Source organism: Octopus bimaculoides, chromosome 10 (assembly GCF_046866305.1).
Source record: "Octopus bimaculoides isolate indiv1 chromosome 10, ASM4686630v1, whole genome shotgun sequence".
Classification (NCBI taxonomy): Eukaryota; Metazoa; Mollusca; class Cephalopoda; order Octopoda; family Octopodidae; genus Octopus; species Octopus bimaculoides.
In genome coordinates this window covers 56431330-56456134 of record NC_142937.1, presented here as the reverse complement: position 1 = coordinate 56456134, position 24805 = coordinate 56431330, and the positions used below count along the sequence as shown (strand labels likewise).

Sequence of the window (24805 nt, the reverse complement as noted above, 5' to 3'; positions counted from 1 at the left end):
ACATGTTTATATATATACTATATACATATATATATGTTATATATATATATATACATATATACATGTTATATATATATATATACATATATACATGTTTATATATATATATATATATACATATATACATGTTTATATATATATATACATATATACATGTTTATATATATATACATATATACATGTATATATATTTATATACATATATACATGTATATATATATATATACATATATACATGTATATATATATATATATACACATGTATATATATATATACATATATATATATATATATACACATCTTTATATATACACATGTATAAATATATACATATACATATGTATATATATACATATATATATACATGTAGATATATATATATATATATATGTATATATATATATATATATATATATATGTATATATATATATATATATGTATATATATATATATATATATATATGTACATATATATACATATATATATGTATATATATATACATATATATATGTATATATATATACATATATATATGTATATATATATACATATATATATACATATATATATGTATATATATATACATATATATATACATATATATATGTATATATATATACATATATATATACATATATATATGTATATATATATACATATATATATACATATATATATGTATATATATATACATATATATATACATATATATATGTATATATATATACATATATATATACATATATATATGTATATATATATACATATATATATACATGTATACATATATACATATATATATACATGTATACATATATATATATATATATCTACATGTATATATATATATATCTACATGTATATATATATATATATCTACATGTATATATATATATATCTACATGTATATATATATATATATATATCTACATGTATATATATATATATATATCTACATGTATATATATATATATATATCTACATGTATATATATATATATATCTACATGTATATATATACATGTATATATATATATATATATCTACATGTATATATATACATGTATACATATATATATATATATCTACATGTATATATATATATCTACATGTATATATCTACATGTATATATATACATATATATACATATATACATATGTATATATACATATATATACATGTATGAATATATATATACATGTATATATATATATATATACATGTGTATATACACATGTATATATATATATATATACATGCGTATATACACATGTATATATACATACATATATATATATATATACATACGCATATGTATGTACACACACACACACACACATACAAGTTGAATTTTGGGATCAAAAATAATTTTTTTCGACATATGTGTAATGCTGTCTTACAAATTGTGTAATTGTATTCTCATTGTGTACAAGTATTGTCACTTAATGAGCAACTTAAAATATTATTTGTTAAATTATTATATCTATTATTTGTGGCATTTAAATGAAACTTTACATTTATCCTGTGCCTTTTTCTTAACCCATATCATGGCTTTTTTCGCTGCGACATCATTTTCTTTGATTTTCCCCGCCTATGACTTTTCAGAAAAGGGGAGATTGGTAAAACAAAAAAAGCGAAACTCACTATCTTCAGTTCGGTTTTCGTGCATATTCTCACCTGTGAATGTTGGGTATTGGCTGAATGCGTACGATCACAAATACAAGAGGTTGAAGTGTGATTGTTTCAAAGTATTTCTGGAGTAACGCTACTCGACGGGATGTATCGCTCGGAAATCAGGGAGTCGCTCCGGAGACTGCATTGAGAGGTGACAGCTGCAGTACTACGGACATGTGATTATAATGTGATATGAAAGAATCGTATGGTGGATACTTCAAGCAGAGCCAACCGGAAGGAGACCTAGGGGTAGACGAAGAATGAGTTTCAGTTGGTTACTCTTAGGAAACCAAACAGAAAGTCTAATGACGGTGGCTTCTGACAGGACCCTTGGGAAGAAGTGCCTGAGGACTTCTCTCCCCATGACTCTCCCACTGTTATTCCCAGCAGGTCTAATCTGACCCGGCTATTAGCAAGTCATTCGGACTTGGAATGGGGTGGGAAAACACTGATTCCAATTCTTCCCTGCTTTGCAATCATACCCAGCCATTGGAAAGGCTTCGAGGAGAAAACTCTGAGGAAAAGTAGGATGCCTAAAAACTCCTGAAACAGTTCGACGTTGTCTGCAATCTCGTTCTAGCAACTCCTATGACGATGTTGGATCTGCCAGTGACGTGGAGAGAAGGGAGACACATTGCATGGACAACAACCTATTCTCCATATTATACTGCCCAAGACAGCCTATAAGAGTCGCTTGTGTCGCAATCTCCCATTCGTGCATCGGACTGTTCAGTCAGACAACGCTGTCCCAATGGGGGCTAAGACCTTTATCTTTGGTCATCAATGACCAGGTCCCTGGATGTCTTTAGCAGAGTTCACTCTATTTTAAAGTTCTCAACTACATCCCTCAGTTTCCCATCCCTGCCCATATGTGTCATGTAGGTAACGAACTCCGGCTGTTTAGGCTTGGTACCAATTGTATTAATATTATCGATCTACGAGAGCCCAAAAATGTTAAGAGCATTGCCCCTCCTCTTTTGTTGGCATATCTGCGTCATTAAGAAGCTTGCATTGCAACCGTGTAATTTCTAGTTCAATCCTACTACGCAGCACCTTGGGTATGTGTTTTCTACTATACCCTTGTGAATTTGGTTGTCGGAAACTGTATGGAAGCTCGTCATATATATATATATATATATATATATAGATGTATGCTTGTGCGTGAGTGAGTCCCGCTACTGTTTGTTAACCGGTGTTGGTTTGTTCACACCCCATAACTTAGCTCTTCGGCATTAGATTTAAGACGGTGGTATTACCTATCTCCGACGTCCGCCGGCATTTATTCACTAAAAGTGCTCTACAACTAATTAGAAATACTTATCACCGCTGTCTACGTAAAATAAATTAACGAAAATAATGCGTTTCTAATATACTCATATAAAGAAAATATGTGCACAATAATCCTTCGCCATACTGCGGTTCATCTATCGCGCGCTCAGTACATCGCAGATTTTTCTAGCTAATATATGTAGATTTATATCGCGGACGCCTCAGTATATCCGGGTTTCTGCGGCCGATAGGTATTTATATTTTTTTTTTAGATTTTAATTATTTCTGTGGGAGGTTTTGGAACGTAACACCCGTGACAGTCGAGGGATTACTATATATTTACGTGACAGTAAAACCTCCAGGACATTTATATGCTTCTGCGACAACTCGTTTTTTCGCCCAACGCTGAGAGACAGCGCCTGAGTCTTTGTAATAAATAACAGTCGGCCAAGAGGGAACTGAATACAGCGTGGCCGGAACATATAAGAGAATGATGCGAACGTGTTTATATACAACTAGAAAAATAATCCTGTATTATCATGCTACTAATGATGTGCAAGGCTGCAGAATTCGTATTTAGCAATTCCACCATCGCTGCTGGACGCTTTTCATCTACTACTGATAAACTTCGGTGCTTTTTAGCACTATACGTCTATATGAGAAGCTTTCTCAAGACGATTACTGTAGTTTTGTGTTGTTCTACGATATATTCATATTAAGATATATATGTATGTATGTGTATATACATATATATATATATATACAAGATGTAAAGATACTGAAGATTCACTATACACCACGTACCAAAATTATGAGTTGAAAATATGTGGAAAAAAATATAAAAAGTGGAAGAGAAATGCCTTCGTTTCATATAGTTTAATATCTTTTTATAAATATATACATATTATATGGATGTCGTGAAATCCAACCGGTTTTCGCTATTTAAATTAGCTTTTCAAAGGACATTACACAGTAATCAGTTCTCGTGACAGAAGGGTTTCGTCATTTTGGATGTTTGAAGAATAAGAAGAATGAGTCTAGAGAGTGAACCAAGGGAAGCAAAAGGTGGCAAAGGGGACAATTGGCTCCTTAGTATAATTTTGAACATGGTCAAATTTGTATATTGAAGTGTGGTTTGTACTTTTGTTTTGGCGTTCTTGTACTGAGATTGAATCTTTGCACTGGTATAATGGGAAGATAGGAAAATTCGGCGTTTTATTACTTGCGCATCTGTCGATATGTCTGCTCAGTGCTATCTGCCTGTATTGAGGGAAACGAATCTGTTCTTTATGCAGCGTGACTCTGCGTCTCAAAGTAGGCTCGTTTGGCCCATATATATGACCTATATATATATATATATATATATATATATATATATATATATATATATATATATATATATATTTATATATATTAATTAAATATATATATTAAATTGAAATTGGATGTGGGGAAACGTAGTAGTTTAGGCTGTAGGTATGTACATATATGTATTGATATATGCATATATTTATGTAATTTATATTATATTATATATATATATATATATATATATATATAAAAAGCCTAAACAACTAAGTTTCCCCACATCCAATTTAAACCTTTGTAAATAGGTTATATATATATATATATATATATATATATATATATATATATATATATGTATGTGTTTGTGTGTCTCGTGTAGACATCTAATGTAATAATTGTGCAAATGTCAAAAGTTTTAGAACTGGTTATATCATACTGCGAAGGAATCTTGTGACAAACGTTCATTAGAATACTTCGGGGATTTAATAATTTTTCTATCAATAATGCATGTCATTTAGTTTTATCACGAGCCGTTTTGTTCATGAAAAAAAATAGCTGTAATGAAAGCTTTTGAAACTGGTCATGTGATACTGCACATAACATTAAAAAAATAGTTTATATTATATAGTAAGGGGGCGAGATAGAAATTTCTCTATGCTTAGTTCTTCAATTATTAAAATTTACAATGAATATTCACAATCGTTTGTCATTGGACATCTTTGATAGTATCTTTATTTCGCGATATTTTAACATAATAACCTACAATAGTTTGGAAAATCAGCTTGTGGCTGCAAGGTAGAAAGCATTTATGAAAGCAGCACTTATACTTGAAACAGGCAAAATTATCCGTCAATCTCTCTTCGGTATTTAATCATTTGCTAAGGAATTGTAATCTGGTGATTCTTTGCATAATTTCGAACATTTAAAGTCAGGGATAACGAATAAGAAACTTAGATATTTCTAAATTAAGATTTAAAATTTGTATGATTTATATAAATAAGATTCATACGTTTTATACTTCGTTTTTGCATCTGGTTTGCGAGATTCCTTATGCGAATTCGTGTGCTGAAACAAATTTGTTGTGTCTGGAGAGAGTCATAGTGCTTTAATATAACACACTCACCGGTTCAATTTCCACTCATTATTAATTTATTTGGGATAAATAAATAAATGAGTAGAAATTGAACCGGTGAGTGTGTTATATTCAGGCACTAAGACTCTCCCCAGAAACAAAATAAGATTTATAATTAATCAAAATTTAAGATTTTTGTCTGCTATAGGCAAAAGGCCTGAAACTTTGAAGATAAGGACTAAAGCAGTGCTGCCCGACCTTTTCCGAACATGGGCCAGATTTAAGAAAGAACGGCGCCAGTGGGCCGGACGTACATTTCTAGTCTTTCATTTTTTTAATAGAACTACTTGAAATGGTTTGAAAAAGTATTCAGAACTGAAAATATTGATTTTATCATTTTATTTACAGAAATTGCTCATTATATAATTATTATTCATAACTCAATTTGTACATACATATGATGCTACTTCTACTACGTTATTGCTATCAAAAAATTATAGTCTCCAAAATATTACATGTATATGATCATAAAAAATAATTTATGCACGAGTTTCCTTTTGCTTCAAAAAATGCTGCCACATGTTCTCGAATATCGTAAAAGCGTTTCAAAGTACGGTCACGACTGAGCCACCTGATCTCGGTAAAGTAAGGGATGCCAGCGAATTCGGAGTCTGTCTCATCGAGAAAATTTCGAAACTGTCGATAATTTAATGCACGACTCCGAATGAAGTTGGCGGCTTTCACGATATTATCCATGACGTGATCAAACTTAGTGATTTTGGAGCAAAGTGATTCCTGGTGTAGAATACAATGCTACCACAATATTTGGTCTTTCTCATGTTCAGGGATTCCAGTCTTCTTTGGATGAAACCATGCAAGCCTTGTTCCTTGCCGATTATCGCCGGTGCACCATCAGTAGCAATTCCCACCAGGCGATTGTAAGTCAGTCCCGCCTTTTCGAGCGCAGTATTGATTTCTTTGAAAACAGCAGCGCCTGTGCAATTTTCTTTCATAGGGCATAGAACAAGTAAAACTTCAGTGATATTAAGACTTGTATCAACACCTCTCACGAAAATCGCCAGTCGCAGCGTATCTGTAATGTCAGTAGATTCGTCGATGGCAATGTTGTAAGCTTCGAGGTTTTTACAAAGTTCGTTCAAATGTATTTTCGGCAAGGTCTTCAATCCTTCGGGTCATAGTATTAAGCGACAAGCTAACACATTTTATAGCTTTCTCTTTCTCTGGGCATCAAATTTCAATCGCCGTGGTGAAATACTCTTTGACAGAATCTCCTTCAGAAAAAGGTTTCATGCTGCGTGCAATCTTTTCAGTCATGATGAAACCTACTTTGGCGTATTTTCTCGATTCATCATCTATTTTCCAAAAAATATCTGTTGCGAGACTAAATTCATTTGAAGTAAAAGCACTTTCTCCTTGCGTTGATCTTTTTCATAATGATTATGGGTCAAAGCGTGCTTTAATGTGTAATGCCGTTTCACATTCTCTACTTTTGGAACTGCGACTGTTTCACCATAAATCAGACAGAGACATTTTGTATTTGATTCCACAAAGAAATACAAATTTGTCCATGCCTCGTTAAACCTGCAATTTTCCTTGTCTACCTTTTTGATTTTTCTAGCCGACGCCATGGTTGAACAAAATTTGAAATTTATTGTGAAAAAGAAACTAATTTGCTCATCGGTATCAGAAGGCTTCCGTATCAAAAGTTGTGCCGGAGTAAATTTGAAATTAAATCACTTCAAATACCAGCTTTATTGATGCGGAAAAGTCACGTGATATTATTCCTAAGAAACGATAGATTATTGTGGTGCGCGCGTCTTCGACCTGCTGAGGTGAGTGCTCTGAGGCTTTTGATTGGACGACCGAATCGACCAATTGTACACGCTGTGATAAGTCATTTTTTATCGACTTTGGATGTCAGCAAACGGAAAGGCACTATTTTTAAACCTGACGCAACTCCATTCGAACAAAACTGAAAACTTCGAATCGGTGCTTCTAGAAATCAGGACCGTCAGTCACTTGGCGTTATCGGGCAAGGTCTCAAATGCCGCCGCCTTCCATCTATTCGAACTCAGTTTAGAGTTGTTCTCAGCCAGGGGGCGGGCGGAAACCCAAGTTCCGGCGAAAAATTGTAACATGAAAAATCATTATGGCAATTTAGATAGAGCCTAACATAGAAATAAATTTCAGGTTTTGTTTGTCCAAACGAGCGAGCGTGGGGAATCAGTTTCTATGCTTTCAGGTTAACGCAGTTAACCTGAAAGTGTTATGTGAAAATATTATGTGAAAGTGAAAAATATATGAAATGTTGCTAACATAATGCCAGTGCCCATGGCCCTTGCTTGAGGGCGGGGGTGAAGGAAAGCATGTCCCCTGGGCAGCACCTCGCTTGGGGGCGGAGGCGGAAAAAACATATGCCATGCCGCTCCACTTGGGGGAGGGGCGCCACTTTTGCAAGCGAGGGGCCTCCAGTGACATTTCCTCCAATTGATTTCCTACATTAGCCCAACGCCACAAATTTATAAAATTACGGATCTTGTCGATGAAATCGAATATTATGTTATTCCAGGTACCTTTTCATCAACCACGAAGAGATGAAAAACGAAGTTAACCCATATACAAATTAAATCCAGGACAACTAAATATTGTTTCTAAGTTAGGCTCAAGACCACTAGTATTAAGAGGCTGATGCTAGTCGATACCACCACCGACTCCAGTATCTAACTGATACTTTATTCAACCGACCCCGAAAGAATGAAAGTAAAGTTGACTTAGGCAGTATTGGCACCCAGAACGTGAAGAGTCAAAAGAAATTTCGCTCTAATGATTCTGCCAGCCTACCTTCCTAAATAACCCTTTCTGTTATAGACACAGGGCCAGGAATTTTGGGAGAGGGGAATTTGTCGATTATATTGTCCCAGTATTTCACTGGTACTTAATTTATCGACTCTGAAAGGATGAAAGGCAAAGTCGACCTTGGAGGAATTTGAACTCAGAATGTAATGACGGGCGAAATACCGCTAACCATTTCTTCCGCCTTCACCTCCCTAAATAATGTAAGATATTTTTGTCCGGCGCCCTGCAGATTGGACCATCTTCAACCGTCTAAGATTACACTTTTATTGATGAGAGCGAGGTCTGTAGTCAATTCAATTGACTGTAAGTGAATCGCTGGTACATATTTCATTATCCATTGTGGAAAAGTGTAAGCGGTCCTGGATTTAGACTTGTGGGGCCCTTAGTTATATAAAGCTTGAAGACTCTTTGTTAAAAAATTACATCAACTGATTGTTGACAAGAGAAAAATAGGAGGAAATGTACCAGAATAGTTCACTTTTAAGTCGGACATTGACATTTAAAGATACACTAAGCATGACGTGCAGAAATCTTTTGTGTAGCTGTAAATAATGTTACCATTTTTTTAACAGAATATTTTTGTATAAATATACAATGCCGGAGCAAATTTTTAAAAAATAAATAAACACGAGCCTTTTTATTTGTTTTCACACTTTTTGAGCGTAGAAAGACGTTTTGTTTTTAAAATGTCAATGCATATTTGCTGTTTAACTAAAAAAGAAATTTTAATTCAAAAAAGGAAATTTTAATTCGAAGTCAATGTATTTCAATAAATACATTGATCAAAGAATTTAACAAACGGTTTATACATTCTCTTAAATATACTAATTTAATTAGAATTATTACAGATTACTAAACAACAAAAAATGGCAACCGACATTCTCTCTTCCAGATTAGATATAAGATTCTACTCATTGGCCTGTTCATTTACTCCCGTGACGATAGATATTTTTCGTATTTGGCGACGACAAAAAAAAAAAAAGAATATGAAGCTATTGTCATGCCGAACGAAAGAAAAGATGTATGAAATTCTAATTTATTTAATTCAACAATTCGTAATGCTTTTCTACGTCGAGAAAAACACTATAATCTTAACGTAATTCTTGCAGCTAGGTAGTTTTCGCTGTCGTCGTCGTCATCACCCACTGGTCTTGACTATTACGGTTACACATGAAGTTGATCGGCTTAAAACGTACACCTCTATTCTCTTACAGACACCACTGGTTAGCAGAAAAATAGATCTGTACATAGCTAACGGCGCCAGTAGATGGAATTGTATGCGAAATCCTGTTCTACTGGAAATCCCGCTGGTCAGTGCTTGCTGATGCCACCAATAATAGAGGGAATTGTGCTCGTGCTGTTTAGCAGTTTTTGCATCGGATACAGCGTTCCGATTTCTGGGCAGTGAATTGGTATTTGGGACTACCAAATATTCCAGCTACAATCACTACGAAGCTGACAAAAAGGAGGTTTTATTTCCAGTTCACTAATTACTTGGATATTCTCAGTTAATCAGCACACTATATTACATATCCAAGACCCTACTGTCAGTATTTTTTTATTCAAAATGTTCCTGAGATATTTTCCGTCAGCCATATTGTTGATATTCGTAATCAGTGTCACTAAACTCTCATTTATTGAAACACACACACACACATGCTAATTACTATTCGTCTTGGTAACTCGAGAAAATCTTAAAATGTCTTCCACTCTATCCTCAGGTCGACCAAAGCCGTGTGAGTGGATTTGGGTGATGGAAACTGAGAGAAGCCTGTTACACATATATATATATATATATATATATGTGTGTGTGTGTGTGTGTGTGTGTGTGTGTGTGTGTCCCACTCCACCGCTTCACAACTGGTGTTGTTTATATCTCCGTAACCTAGCGATTCGGCAATAGAGAGGGATAGAATTAGTACCAGGCTTCAAAAATATGTACTTGGGTCTTATCGTTCATGCCCCAGCATGGCCGGTGTCTAATGGCTGAAACATAAAATAAGATAAAACGAATATACACACGTGTGTGTGTGTGTAAGCGGAAAATGTTATCAGCTCTTCTTACTGACATCAGCAAGTTATCGTTATCGAAAAAGGCTTTCAATTAAGTGATCAGAGTAAGCGGTTTCCACAACGATATGGGCCTTATTTCTTCACCTTTGACCTCGTACTATTGTCTAGTTTTCATTTCCTTTTGTTACTTCTGCTATAAATATGTAGTGCGTCGTATCTAAAGCGGATCTGTATTTAAACATACGAGTTCGCGACAAAAGTTCCTGTAAACCAAATGTAAATACGAAATGTCCTTTATCTATTACTTGTTTCAGTCACTGGACTGCAGCCTTTTAAGGCGATGCCCCCACTATACTGGCCATGCTGGAGCAGCGGACGTTACACGAAACGAATATATATATATATATATATATATATATATATATATATATATATATATATATATACATATGTGTGTGTGTATGGCGCAGGCATGCATATATATATCTTGTTGCTTCGTATGTCGTAAGAAGCTTGCTTCCCAACTACATGGTTCGGGTTCATTCCCACTGCGCGGCACTTTGGGTAAGTGTCTTCTACTATAGTCACGGGCCGACCAAAACCTTGTGAATGGATTTGGCAGACGGAAACTGAAAATGGCCCATTGTATATATATATATATATATATATATATATCAACTTTAAATAGAGCTCAAACCTGATCCATTGAAAATACTATATTCTTTTGCCAAATTTTTGGTGTAAAAAAAATATATTTAAACACATATATATCGTTCGTGCGTTTGTACTGGTTTTAGCTTTAGGGTTTTAGGGTTAGGGTTCGGGTTTTAGAGTTAGGGTTAGTTTTAGGATTACGGTTAGGGTTATGATTATTTTTGCCATAACCTTAACCCTAACCCTATAACTCATAACCCCAACCCTAAAACCCTAACCCTAAAACCCGAACCCAAACCCTAAAACCCTAAACCCTTACTAGGGAATAATGATATAATTAAACAGAATAACACACTTGACACCGAACAGCACTAACTGTATTCAGCTGAATAGACGTCAGTGATTGGTTGAAATTACAGAAATACGACAACTTTAACATGAAATAACTTATTAAGAAGTAATTTTTGTTAAGAAGGCTAAGAGAAAAAGATGTTTTATATGACACATTCTACCAGTATCCCAAGTTTGAAAGTGTTTCGTTAAGAAAACAAGTGTTGGCTGTCAAACCATAAAGATCCTACGATGGGCTTCTACATACTTTTCGTCTACCGAATTCAGTCATCCCGGGAGTGCAGCAGAAAACACTTGCCCAAGGTGCCATGCAGGAGGACTAAACCCGAAACCACGAGATTTCTAAGTAAACTTCTTAACCACACCACCATACCTATCAGTATAAAATCCACAGGGCAGTTTGTGTCCGGCAGTCTGTTGATTCAGCTGTCCGTCGGGGGTAACATATTTCCTACCTATACAACTGCGACCTCATCCGGTTTTGTTTCCTCATAACTTTCTGAAAATGGACTTCTTTGAAATTTTCTACAAATGCCTTTCAGATGGTGTAGATTCTGATTATATCGGAGTTGGTTGTGAAAAATTTTCGGCACTAGGGAAGAGAAATTTCATATAATTCACAAGGGTCGACTTTGTTTCCTCATAACTTGCTGAAAATGCGTATATTTAATAAAACTTTCAACAAATACCTTTCAGACGGTGTAGATTCCGATTATATCGGAGTTTGTTGTGAAAATATTTCGGAGCTAGGGAAGAGAAGCTTCGAACAATTCGCAAGAATTTACTTTGTGTCTTCATAACTTTTTGAAAAATGGGTATTTTTTGAAGTGGTGCTTCTACCCGTATACCTTGGGAGGCGGACTTCCAGGGTTAGGGTAAAAGACATACCACCAGAAGTAAATGTAGCCTGGCTGGTGGCTGCCATACACCTGGGCATGGAGAAGGTGGTGGACTTACAGACCACCAGAACATCCCATAGGAACTGGCAGGGACAAACCCTTGAAATGGTGGTACAAGTTGCGGAGGAAAACTCAGAAAATATGGTAGAGGACATCACAGTTAGGGAGACAACGTTGAAAGTTAGATTGGAGGGAAGGATTCCGCGGTGCTATAAATGTTGCCTGAAGGGCCACATTAGAGTGGAGTGCCCTCTACCACTAGAAAAGGCCAAAGAGAGTGAGAAAGTGGTAGGTGCTCCGCAGCCCGTGGAGGAAAAGGAAAGCGATATGGCACTACAGATGAAGACAAGTACCAGAATCAAGGAAGAGGAGACAAACGCCAGCTGGGAGATAGCGGGGAAGAAAAGAAAAAGGACACATGTGGTAGAGGATGACTTCCAACCCACATCCATCCGGGCCCCGTCCCCACCCACTCCCTTCAGACACTAACCCTCCCTATACCCTGTCTGGCATAAAAAGAATTACAAACACACAGGGGCCTGAAACTTACCCATCCCTTCTTGTAAAGAAAAATATGTAGTAATGTATAATGGACATAATGAAGAACTGTGCAATGAGGTGAACTCGTGGGACGGAGTAGGAAAGTGGATGTAATGGGAGCAAGGGGTCTGCCCGAGAGCATTCTCTACGTGTTGACGGATCCGGAGTACGTGAGGAGATTACATAAGTACGTGGAAAAGCTGGACTGCGAGTGATGGGTTAAGAAAAGAGACACCAGCACAATGCCGCAACAGATACGGTATGTTGATATTCTAAAAAAAAGTACGGTACAGACATTTTTTAAAAAATGGTGATTAAATAATTGTTTTCAAAAAAAGGTTGTATTAACAGGTTCAATCATGTAGCTCGGAGGCGGGCTGAACGGCTTCATTTCATCTTTCATTATATTAATTCATTCCATAAAATAGAGAGGCTTGCTTCCGGTATTGCGTTTGTCAGTTGGATTGTTGGTTTTGTTTGTTACACACGTGTTTTTTTGCTGCCTTGGCGGTTTTTCCTCTTGTTTAATAGATGGGCGTCGAGTGAGGAGTTACGAAAGTTTGAATTGTTCCGTTTCGGACGTTGTAAACTGCCATTCTTCGGACTTTGCGTCGTCTGAGGAAGAAATGGTGGAGTGTATAAAGAAGATAGACGAAGCAAGGAATTATGCTGCAGCGACAAAAGGAAAAAAGCGAAGATATAAGGCTGGAGGATGTGAGCAAGTTCAAGGGAATGCTTAAAAGGGAGGGGAACGAAATGAAGGTGTTCCCCGCCAAAGAAGTTTTAAAGGAAGCAGCAGAAAGAACAATAATTTACCGAAGAATAACACGAGCACGTGGTACATGTAATGTATTAGCAGACGCTCAGGAAAGGAAAGAAAGATGGCTTAACGTTTCGAGTAGACGCTCTTCTTCGGAAACAGAGGAAAGTCCAATAGAAGGGAAGACGGAGGAAGAAAATCGCCAACGATTCACATATGGTTACATTTTGAAATGACCGGAAGGGCATGGGTGAAGAAAAAGTCCTTTCTAAGACAGGAGAGTGTAGGAGAAGGGGGTATGCGTGGGTATGTGCGTGCAGGTGTCTGTGTGTGTGTAATAGCACGTGTGTATGTGTTGTGTGTGATTTTGGCTGTTTATATGTGTATGTGTGAGTGAACTTTGTGTCCTTACTGTTGTAGGAAGAATTTAGTAGTAGGAGTGACTGTCTTTTGTGTAGTGTTTCTTCACATGTGCGTAGGGGATTGGTCAGTACAAAGGTGTTTGACTGGCAGTTTGAAGTATGTGTGTGCGTGTATGAATATGTTCTGTGTGTGTGTTTTGTGTGTAGTGAGTGCATGCGTCTATGTGTGTGAGTGTGTGTGCGGTTGTGTCTGTGGAGTATATGTGCGTTCCTCTGTATGTGTGTGCGTGCGTGATGTCCATGTATGTGTAATTGTGTGCGTGTATAAATGAGTGCGTTGTGTGTGGGGGAGGTATGTGTGAGTTCATATGCGTGTGTGTGTATGTGTTTGCTTGTGTATATATGTGTGCGTGTGAGTGTATGTGAGTGTGTACATGTGTGTGCGTGTGTATATGCGTGTGTGCATGTGTGTGTGTGAACGAGGGGTTGTGTGTGGAGGTATATGTGCGTGTATTCGCGTGCGTGTGTGTGTGTGAGCGCGCGTGCGTGTATTTGTGTGTGTGTAGCTGTGTGTATGTGTGCGTGGGGTTGTGTGTGTTAGATATGTGTGCAATCCTGTGCGTGTGTGTACGCATGTGTGTGTGCGTTTGTGTATGTATATGTTCGTGTTTGTACGTGCCTGTATGTATGTGTGTATGAGTATGTATATGTATGTGCGTAGGGTTGTGTGTGGGGTTGTGTCTGTAGAGTATATGTGCGTTCCTCTGTGTGTGTGCGTGCGTGTGTCTGCATGCGTGTGCCCATGTATATGTAATTGTGTGCGTGTCTGTATGAGTGTGTGTTGTGTGTGCGTGTCTGTATTTGTTCCTCCGCCATCACTTGATAACCGATGTTGGTGTGTTTACGACCCCGAAACTTAGCGGTTCGGCAAGAAAAGACCGATGGAATAAGTATTAGGCTTACAAACAATAAGTCCTGGGGTCGATTTGTTCGAATAAAGGCGGTGCTCCAACATGGCCGCAGTGAAATGACTGAAGCAAGTAAAGGAACGAGGCTTTTCAAGTGGTGTAAACCAGTGCTACACAAAGTGGTGGTTGGCGGACAGGGGCCGGTCCGTGAACCATCAGCTGCCGGTACGAGGCGAGTTCCCAGAAAAGAAACATTATAAAATGGTTGTGTAATATTGTATTATTACTCTTTTACTTGTTTCAGTCATTTGACTGCGGCCATACTGGAGCACCGCCTTTAGTCGAAGAAATCGACCCCAGCACATATTCTTTGTAAGCCTAGTACTTATTCTATCGGTGGCTTTTGCCGAACCGCTAGCTGACGGGGACGTAAACACACTAGCATCGGTTGTCAAGCGATGTTGGGGGACAAATACAGACACACAAACATATAGACACACTGTCACTATCATTACCACCACCAAAGTCGTCTTCATCATCGTCAACATGCCATCCCCCTGCTCCGCGGCCACCACCACCACCACTACCACTACTACCCGCCATGGTCACCAATGCCATCACAACTCTTTTTACGGTTTTTATTTGCGTTCATGAATGGGTGTTTCTCGTCTGATCAGGTTTGTTGAAAATGCATCAAGTTAATGCATTTTCTCAGAATATGTATGTTGATTTAGTTGCTGATGTCATTATTTAGTCAGTCTAGTCAGTCCTTATTGAGCAGCCATGTGATTAAATATATGCTAGCCATGATCATTTCGTCCTTTTGTATTCTTGGGCAGAGGCGTAGTCATGTTCTAAGTTTAGGGAGAGCGAGCACATAAAAAAGCGCCGTGACACGTGTCAAACAATTTTAAAGTCATTTCTCTTATATGACACGAAATATTTCATTAGTTATAAAACACGTTATTGTATTCTACATTCATTAATTTCCATTTCATTAACAATGCCATTATGTGTGAAACTTACAACTAATGATATAGCTAATTAAAGAGTTAAAAAATAAATTGTTGAAAAGCTGTCAACTTTGAAAAATGTGCTGGTGGGGAGCAGCCATCCCACTTTGTTTCCCTATTAGCTAAGTCACTGCACTTGGCACCCTAGTGTTCCATGTGTCACTGGTTTTCGATGACGGTAGAGTGTTGAGTGAAGCGATATGTGGTTGTGATTTCAATTTCGGGCCGGTAAAATAAATATTTTGGGCAGGTAGAATGAATATGTAAGGGCATTTTCGTTAGCCCATATCAGAATAAGTAAAGTATAGTTCTTAAGCGAGTTCGTCATGGTCGAGCGATATACACCACAGTTCAGAGGAATAGGATCGCCTGAAGGTTCCGAATTCAATCCCCACTAAAGTCACACCATTGAAAACGGACGAAGTGGTGCTTCTACCCGTATACCTTGGGAGACGGACTTCCAGAGTTAGGGTAGAAGACATACCACCAGAAGTAAATGTGACCTGGCTAACGGTGTGACTGAGTGGGGATTGAACTCGGAACCTTCAGGTGATCCTATTTCTCTGAACTGTGGTGTGTTCGCTCGACCATGACGAACTCGCTTAAGAACTTTAAAAAAACAGCAGAAAACCGAGGGATCATGACCTAGGTGAGCCTAGTTCCCTTGGAGCGTTAGGAACTAACACTTACTTGAAACACTTGCTTGACTGAAGTTCTCCCTATGGAAATGGCAAAAGTGTACCATGGAGGCAAAGCCACAGTTTAGTCTTTGTCGGACCACCATGAGCACGTGTTACTCGGTCCTAAGCAGATGTATGTACACACACACACACACATATACACGATGGGTTTGTTTCCGTTTCCGACTACCAAAAATCCTCTCACAGGGCTTTAGTTGGCCCGAAGCTATAATAGAAGATACTCGCCAAAGGTGCCACGCAGTGGGGCCGAACCATACGGTTGGTAAGCAAGCTTCTTACGCCCCCCCCCCCACACACAGTGGCTGTTTGGACTAAATTTGATAGTTTGCTTAAACGGAAAAGAAAACACAATATCCAATCCAAAAATAAAGGTAATTGAAAAATATCAATTAGATTATGGTTGTGAAATTATTGAAAGTAAACGGTTATCTCAGTTTCCACAAAGGTTTCAAGACGGCAGCGAAACATGGCCCATGAGTTCCTCATTGTGTCCCTGAGATCTTCGAAGATCTCCTTGATTTTGGCCACTAGCTCGGTCTTGGTGTCGAAAGCAGAAGGGTTGGTGTCTTTTTCAACTACGCTCACACATAGTAATCCACTGGATTGCAATCCAGGGAAATAGGAAGTCAGAAATTGAGGCTGGTGAAGTAGAAATTCTCCGAAAACCACTCCTGGCTCTTTCCAGAGGTGTGACAGGGAATCGAATCCTGCTGCCAAACATATGGCCTTCCAGTAGCCACTAATCCTAATCCTAACCCCCCACCCCACCAGCCAGGATTCGATCATGTTCTCCAGCAGCTTCACATAGCTGTCTGAATTGAACTTTAAGGCCGTAATCCTGTAGCTGTTAGATGAATTCCGGCGTTCGGGCACAGACAGAAGACTTACTGTGTTCCTTCCTCTGGTCACGGCTTCGTATCTCCGTTGCAGCTGCCCATGTCACGTCCTACAGCTTTTACAGTAGTGGTTCTCAATCTTTTTAATATCCAGGCCAGATCCAACACCTAGATTTTTTTAGGGGCCCGCGCCAGAAAGAAAAACCAAAATCTAAAGTAAAACACGAGTCAAATAAAGAAGGAATTATTATATTCATAGAGGGAAGACTGTCTGGGTCCGCCAGAAGGATGCATGAGGGCCGCATGCGACCCTGAGCACATTAGTTTTGAACTGCTGTTCTACAGTGTTTACAGAGCATTGAGCTATCGTCATGACGTTGACATTTTAATTCCTGGCGCAAATCATCATGATACAGGTAACTCTTTTCCAATAGTCAGATGGCTTGCAGTCTTCTCAGCTAACCTTTTCTAAACTATAACTTTAATCTTTATCCTCTCCAACACCGTTGGCTGTTCACCAATATACCAAGCTGTTTCTGAAAACAGGAGACATAAACAATCATCAAATTTAGCTTGAATACCTAATGTGTATATACACAGACATGTGTGCGCGTGTGCATTTTAATCCTTATCCTATCAGTCTCACTTGAAATCGATAGAATAAGGCTTAAAAAATAAGTACTGGGCTTGATTCATTCGACTACGACCTTTCAAGACGGTGCCCCAGCATGGCCGAAACAAGTACAAAGATAATGTATATCTGAATGTGTGAAATCCATGAAAATGTGAAAATACATTTCAGAGATATAAATAAAAGATAACTACCTTCTTTTAAACGACGGCATTTTCTCAAAATTAAGGGCGAGAGCTTATCGACTGTCAAAATATTTCAACTGAAAATCACTGACAGGGTCACGGAATGAGAAAAAGGAATAGTGATGAAGAGAGAGAGAGAGAGAGAGAGAGAGAGAGAGAGAGAGAGGCGAGATAATGAATAGTAATTTATTAATTTGCAGAACAAAATAATGTTGAATTATGCGATCTTTTTCTTTTTGTCTCTCTGAATCTTTACAAAAAGTTTATGAAATATGTGCGTGGGAGACTCAACAATATTTATGAGTCTATTTATACAGTGAGAGATTTCCTAGAATAAGCCCATCATCCATTCCTATATATCAAACCAGCATTTGAAACATACATACACATTATATATACATACATATATATATATATATACATACATATATATATATATATATATATATATATATATATATATATAATACCATTATTATCTTTTATTATTATGTCTGGTTCAGTGTAGTAATCAGTGTCGGGGCAGTCTCTGACAACAGCTTGTGTCATGTGAGAAATACTTCTAACACAAGTTAGTTTCTCGCTTGGAACAATATAGGGCTACTGTTTGTTTTAACTATTTTCCTTTTTCAGTCACTGTCGATATACTCAAACCTTACTCAACTATGTCAACGGTAGGTGTTTTTTTATTATATATTTTTTTCAATTCATCTTATTTATAGTTGTGACTTTGTTACTATGAGATCGATTCCCCCGCCCTTTTTTTCCCCTGCATAACTGTATTTTCTATTACCGGATAAATCACGACAAATTTCCATATCGATCAACTTGTCTACTTTCGGGTGATTCCAAATAAAATATTCCAGAGTTCAAACAAGATGCCTTGAAATGCACTGCTAAGATTCATACTTAAGTGTGCTTTGTTACTTTTTTCCAAGTCAGTAGCTAGAATTTGAAGATGTGAGCGTGAGGGGTGTGTGTGTGTGTGTGTGTGTGTGTGTATGTACATATACATACATATATATGTATAATGTTTGTGTCTTTGTCGAGTTATAATAAAAACAATTTTATATTAAACCGAAGGATTATTCAATACATTTATCAAACTCATGTTTTTACAAGAATAGTGTTGGCAGGGACTTCGAAGTTTTGGCCCGCTTAGCCTTCATCGAACTTATATATATATATATATATATATAATGCAAGGATACATCATCCAAGGAACCTGGTATTTTCTGGGATCTCAGTAAATATTTGCATAATATACAGCGTTCACTGAAGAGGAGCCCCTCCACCCTCACTCCACCCCCCCAAATATGTAATCCGCTGAAAGATTCTCCGACGTCCCTACGCGCGTGCGCGCACGCATCAATGTAATGACCGCGTAATAAATTCAAAATTTGTATATTCTATGATATAAATATTAGGATTTTAACGCAAGTTACGGTAGACAAACACACTAATTTTATAAGACATCAGCAACAAGTGGACTTTTGGAAGTTGAATCGTATGTGTGTGTGTGTGTAATCCGGCAAAAGCTTACTCAGTGGTTCGAGATACGCCAATAAACCTGTTGTACTTTTCTGCCTACAAAGTGATGCTTATATATATTCTTATTATTAAATACATACATATGTATGTGTTTGAAGGTGCAAAATTGCATTGATTCTTTGACCGATAACTGATGAGTATTTGGCGACCTTCTGTGCCTTTATTATGTTTTTTTTCTTCTCTCTCTCTCTCTCTCTCTCTCTCTCTCTCTCACAGACACACACAAAAGCACATCTTTTAAATTCGTTTATAGTTAAGGATAAGCAAATAAAGCTTCCCATTTCATTATGCCGGCTACCGTCCAATGATACTGACTAGTGAGTCAGTTTTTCGGGGTTGCATCATGGTTACACTGATGTAATGTAGGATAAATATAATAATAACAATAATTCTAGGATGCGGACTATACAGTACTCATCCCAAGGATACGGACTCTGATGTTAAAGTCATGTGATTTGTGGAAACGCGCATAGCGATGTATTAAATATATATATATATATATATATATATATATATATATATAGCAATAAGAAAATGGAAGGGATCAAGAGGTGGTATTCATAAAGAAAAAAACAATTATAACTATAACAATATACATACATGTATAACATACTATGCTTTACATATATAATATATAAAAATACCAGTAATTATTAAAATATATAACGTAGAGCATGTAAAGTAGGATCCTACTTTCTATGCTCTATGTTATATATTTTAATAATTACTGGCATTTTATATATTATATATGTAAAGCATAATATGTTATACATGTATGTATATTGTTATATTGTTATAATTGTTTTTTTTTAAATAAATAGACATAATATAATGTCTAAAAGTTGATGAATACCACCTCTTGATCCCCTCCATTTTCTTATGGCTATATGAATTAAGGGTAAAATAACTTTTTACCCTCACCCATTTATTACACTCGGTAATGTAATTGTCATGCAATGAAAAAATACTTGTGTATTAATAATTGGGTTGGTTGGATTCACAACCTCTAACTCTCTTGGAATTATATATATATATATATATATATATATGCATAGGTGCAAAGCAAGGTGGAAAAAGTGCTCGAATACTAATGGTAAAGTGTGTGTGTGTGCACACTAAGGTTTGTCATCAAAAAAGAAAGAGAAAGATCTCATTTCCAAGTGGAGTATAATATTTTATAAAAATATTCAAATGAGATTTCTTTTTTCTCACAAACCGAGTTTCCCTACAATTGAAATAGTGGAACTCGAGTTACTTAAAAAGAAACTGTTTATATTATGCTCTATTATCTATCTATCTATCTAACTATCTATCTATCTATCTATCTATATGCTCATATACATTTATAAGCACACACATTTATATGAACACACACACACATTTTATAAGCACACAAATATGTTTTCTCACACACCTAATCATCCATCCACCAATCATCTGCTGAAAAGGATGATGTTTTTTTAATGCTTTATTTTCACCTTCATTTTACAATAGACAATAGAGACTACGAGGTTTGCGTATGTTGATATTTTGTAATTTTACAGGCGGGTTTGATAAAGATATCTCATCAGGTTATCAGGATGAGTAATTGCAAGTGGAACAACTCTTTACTGATTTATTTCAGTTACATAATATATGAGATTAAAGAAATGTCTCCATTAGAAAATAAATAAATAAAAATTCAGGAAGAATTAGAAATTTATCTAGAATACATGAAGTAGAATGTTTTTGAAAAATTCTCTTATATACACATGCATATTGCATTCAGTAACAGGGAATTGAATCCTGTTGCCACACATATGGCCTTCCAGTAGCCCCCCCCCCTTCCACCACTACCACACACCAATATCACACGGGCAATGAGTTTAGTTGGAGTTTGAGTTTTCTCAAACATCATCATTTTATTTCCAAATCCTGATGCATTTCACATAAAAATCCTTGAAAATCATTTTGATATATAAGTCGACCTACCCCACCCTTCTTTTTCTTCTTTTCTTTTTTTTTTTTTTGAAAATTTTGGTTTGAAAAATTTAACTTCTATACTAGAAAATAAGTTATATTCTTTTACTTTCCAAGTTCAACTTCAGCCAAGTTGATTCCATTATATTTACCCTCCCAACTAATTAGGGAGCGAATCAATTTAGATGAGATGCAGTTTGGGTTCGTGCCAGGTAAAAGCACTACTGATGCCTTATTTCTAGTGAGACAGTTGCAAGAGAAATACCTAGCTAAGGATAAACCTCTGTACCTGGCTTTCGTTGACATGGAGAAAGCCTTTGACAGGGTCCCCCGATCCCTTATCTGGTGGTCAATGAGGAAACTTGGGATAGAAGAATGGTTAGTGAGAGCTGTGCGAGCCATGTACAGAGATGCTGCCAGTAAGGTGAGGGTTGGGAAATGAGTACAGCAATGAATTCCGGGTAGAGGTAGGGGTCCACCAAGGTTCCGTCCTCAGCCCCCTATTATTTACCATAGTCCTCCAGGCAATCACAGAGGAGTTCAAGACAGGTTGCCCCTGGGAGCTCCTCTATGCTGATGACCTTGCCCTAATTGCGGAGTCACTATCAGAACTAGAGGAGAAGTTTCAGGTGTGGAAGCAAGGTCTAGAATTGAAGGGCCTTAGAGTCAACCTAGCTAAAACCAAAATCCTAATAAGTAGGAAGGTAGATAAAACACAAACCCCTTCAGGTAGATGGCCCTGCTCAGTATGTAGAAAAGGAGTAGGTAGTAACTCTATAAGATGTACCCGGTGCAAGCTATGGACACATAAGAGGTGCAGCAACGTCAAAGGCAGGTTAACTAGCAAGTTAGTTTTTGTTTGTGGCAGATGTTCAGGTGCAATAAAGACTGCAAACAAACAGGAAACAACTTCTATCTCATTCCAGGGTGAAAAACTAGAGGTAGTCGATAGCTTCCGCTATCTGGGCGACCAAGTTAGTAGTGGGGGTGGGTGCGCTGAAAGTGTAGCTGCTAGAATAAGAATAGCCTGGGCAAAGTTTAGAGAGCTCTTACCCCTGCTGGCGACAAAGGGACTCTCACTCAGAGTAAAAGGCAGACTGTATGACGCATGCGTGACGAACAACCATGCTACATGGCAGTGAAACATGGGCTGTAACTGCTGAGGACATACGTAAGCTCGCAAGGAATGAAGCCAGTATGCTCCGTTGGATGTGTAATGTCAATGTGAATACCCGTCAGAGTGTAAGTATCTTGAGAGAAAAGCTGAACATTAGAATCATCAGTTGTGGCGTGCAAGAGAGACGATTGCGCTGGTATGGACATGTGGTGAGAATGGAGGAGGATAGCTGCGTGAAAAAGTGCCACACCCTAACAGTTGAGGGAACCCGTGGAAGAGGTAGGCCCAGGAAGACCTGGGCTGAGGTGGTGAGGCAAGACCTTCGTACATTGGGCCTCACCGAGGCGATGACTACGGACCGAGACCTTTGGAAATGGGCTGTGCGTGAGAAGACCCGGCAAGCCAAGTAAGATCGTTGCCAGTGCCCCTGGACTGGTTCTTGTGCGGTTGGCACATGAGATGCACCATTTTGAGCGTGGCCGTTGCCAGTACCGCCTGACTGGCTCCTGTAGGATTTTCAAGCGAGATCGTTGCCAGTGCCCCTGGACTGGCTTGTGCGGGTGGCACATAAAAGACACCATTTCGAGCGTGGCCGTTTTCGTGCGGGTGACACGTAAAAGCACCCACTACACTCTCTGAGTGGTTGGCGTTAGGAAGGGCATCCAGCTGTAGAAACTCTGCCAAATCAGACTGGAGCCTGGTGTTGCCATCCGGTTTCACCAGTCCTCAGTCAAATCGTCCAACCCATGCTAGCATGGAAAGCGGACGTTAAACGATGATGATGATGATGATGATGGGTTAATAAAATAAGTACCAATCAGGCATGGTTGTGTGGTTAAGAAGCTCACTTTGCTATCATGTGCTTTCTGGTTCAGTCTTACTGTGCAGCTCTTGGGTAAGTGACTTCTACTATAACCTTGGGCCAACCAATGCCTTGTGGGTGAATTTGGTAGGCAGAAATTGTGTGAGAGTTCATCATGTGTGTGTGTGTGTGTGTGTGTGTGTGTGTGTGCGTGTGCATATCATCATCATCATTTAACATCCGGTTTCCATGCTGGCATGGGTTAAACAATTTGACTGGAACTGGTAAGCTGGAGAGCTGCACCATGTTCCAGTCTGATTTGGCATCGGTTTCTACAGTTGTGGGTGCTTTTTACATGTCACTAGCATGGATGCCATTTACCTGACCCTGCCAATGGCCCTGACTATGATTTCACTTGGCTTGATGAGTCTTCTCAAGCACAGCATATCACCAAAGGTCATGGTCACTCATGTATATGTGTGTGTGTCTATGTTTGTCACCACCACTGCTTAGCAATTGATGTTGGTTTGTTTACCTCCTTGTAACTTTGCAGTTAAGCAAAAGATATCCATAAAATAAGTACCAGACTCAAAACAAAAATAAAAAATAAAACATGAACACTGGGGTAAATCTGTTCAACTAAAACCCTTCAAGATGGTCCCCCAACTGACCCCAGTACTTTACTGGTATTTTATTTCTTCAACTTAAAACTGGAGCTACATGAAATGAAGTGTTTTTGATCAAGAACACAATGCACCATCCTGTCTGGGAATTGGTAGCAAGTTAAATTTTGATGTATACAGTTAACAATGCCTTTATACTGATATAAGTAAGAAACAGAGCGCAACATGAATGCAACACTCTAACCATTAAGCCAACAAGAACATTTTCACACAATCAAAATAAAGTTGGTGAAAAAAAATTGCAATTTTTGCATTTTTTGTCCTTTGCAAAAAACACACAGGAAATAAATATTCCTTTGTTGTTGTTTGTTGCTAATATCCAATCTTAGATTTTCAACAAGAAGATCATATCCACAAGGTTCCAGTGGTCATCATCCAGTTGGGTGACTTGTCCAGACTAATGATCTCTTCTCAGCCAGACGTCCCAGTTGAGCAATGCAGTATGAATGTCTGACTTGGGTTTTAGTTGCATTGGTCTTTCATTAACCGAAATATCACATCTGTGCGTGCCATGACAACAGATGATAGCTGTAGTTCGCTGACTGAACTAGTTGATCCTGGCTATTGACAGTTTATTGTTGTTAGATCATCTGCTTAGCATCTAGTAATATTTGCCATTGACTCAATAAGTTCATTT

General features: G+C 37.6%; 1 protein-coding gene across 2 annotated transcripts in view; it reads left to right on the top strand.

The window, feature by feature from the left end:
• Window positions 1–24805, top strand: part of LOC106881612 (ras-related protein Rab-32) — a 73552-nt gene that overhangs the window by 1067 nt on the left and 47680 nt on the right. The window contains exon 1 of one of the 2 annotated variants that reach the window (XM_089358695.1): window positions 18549–18730. The exons of the other annotated variant lie outside the window; for it this stretch is intronic. Coding sequence (XP_089214821.1) covers window positions 18722–18730 — 9 coding nt within the window. The 5' untranslated portion in view covers window positions 18549–18721. Of the gene's footprint in view, window positions 1–18548; window positions 18731–24805 lie in introns of those variants that run through there. 2 annotated transcript variants of the gene reach the window in all.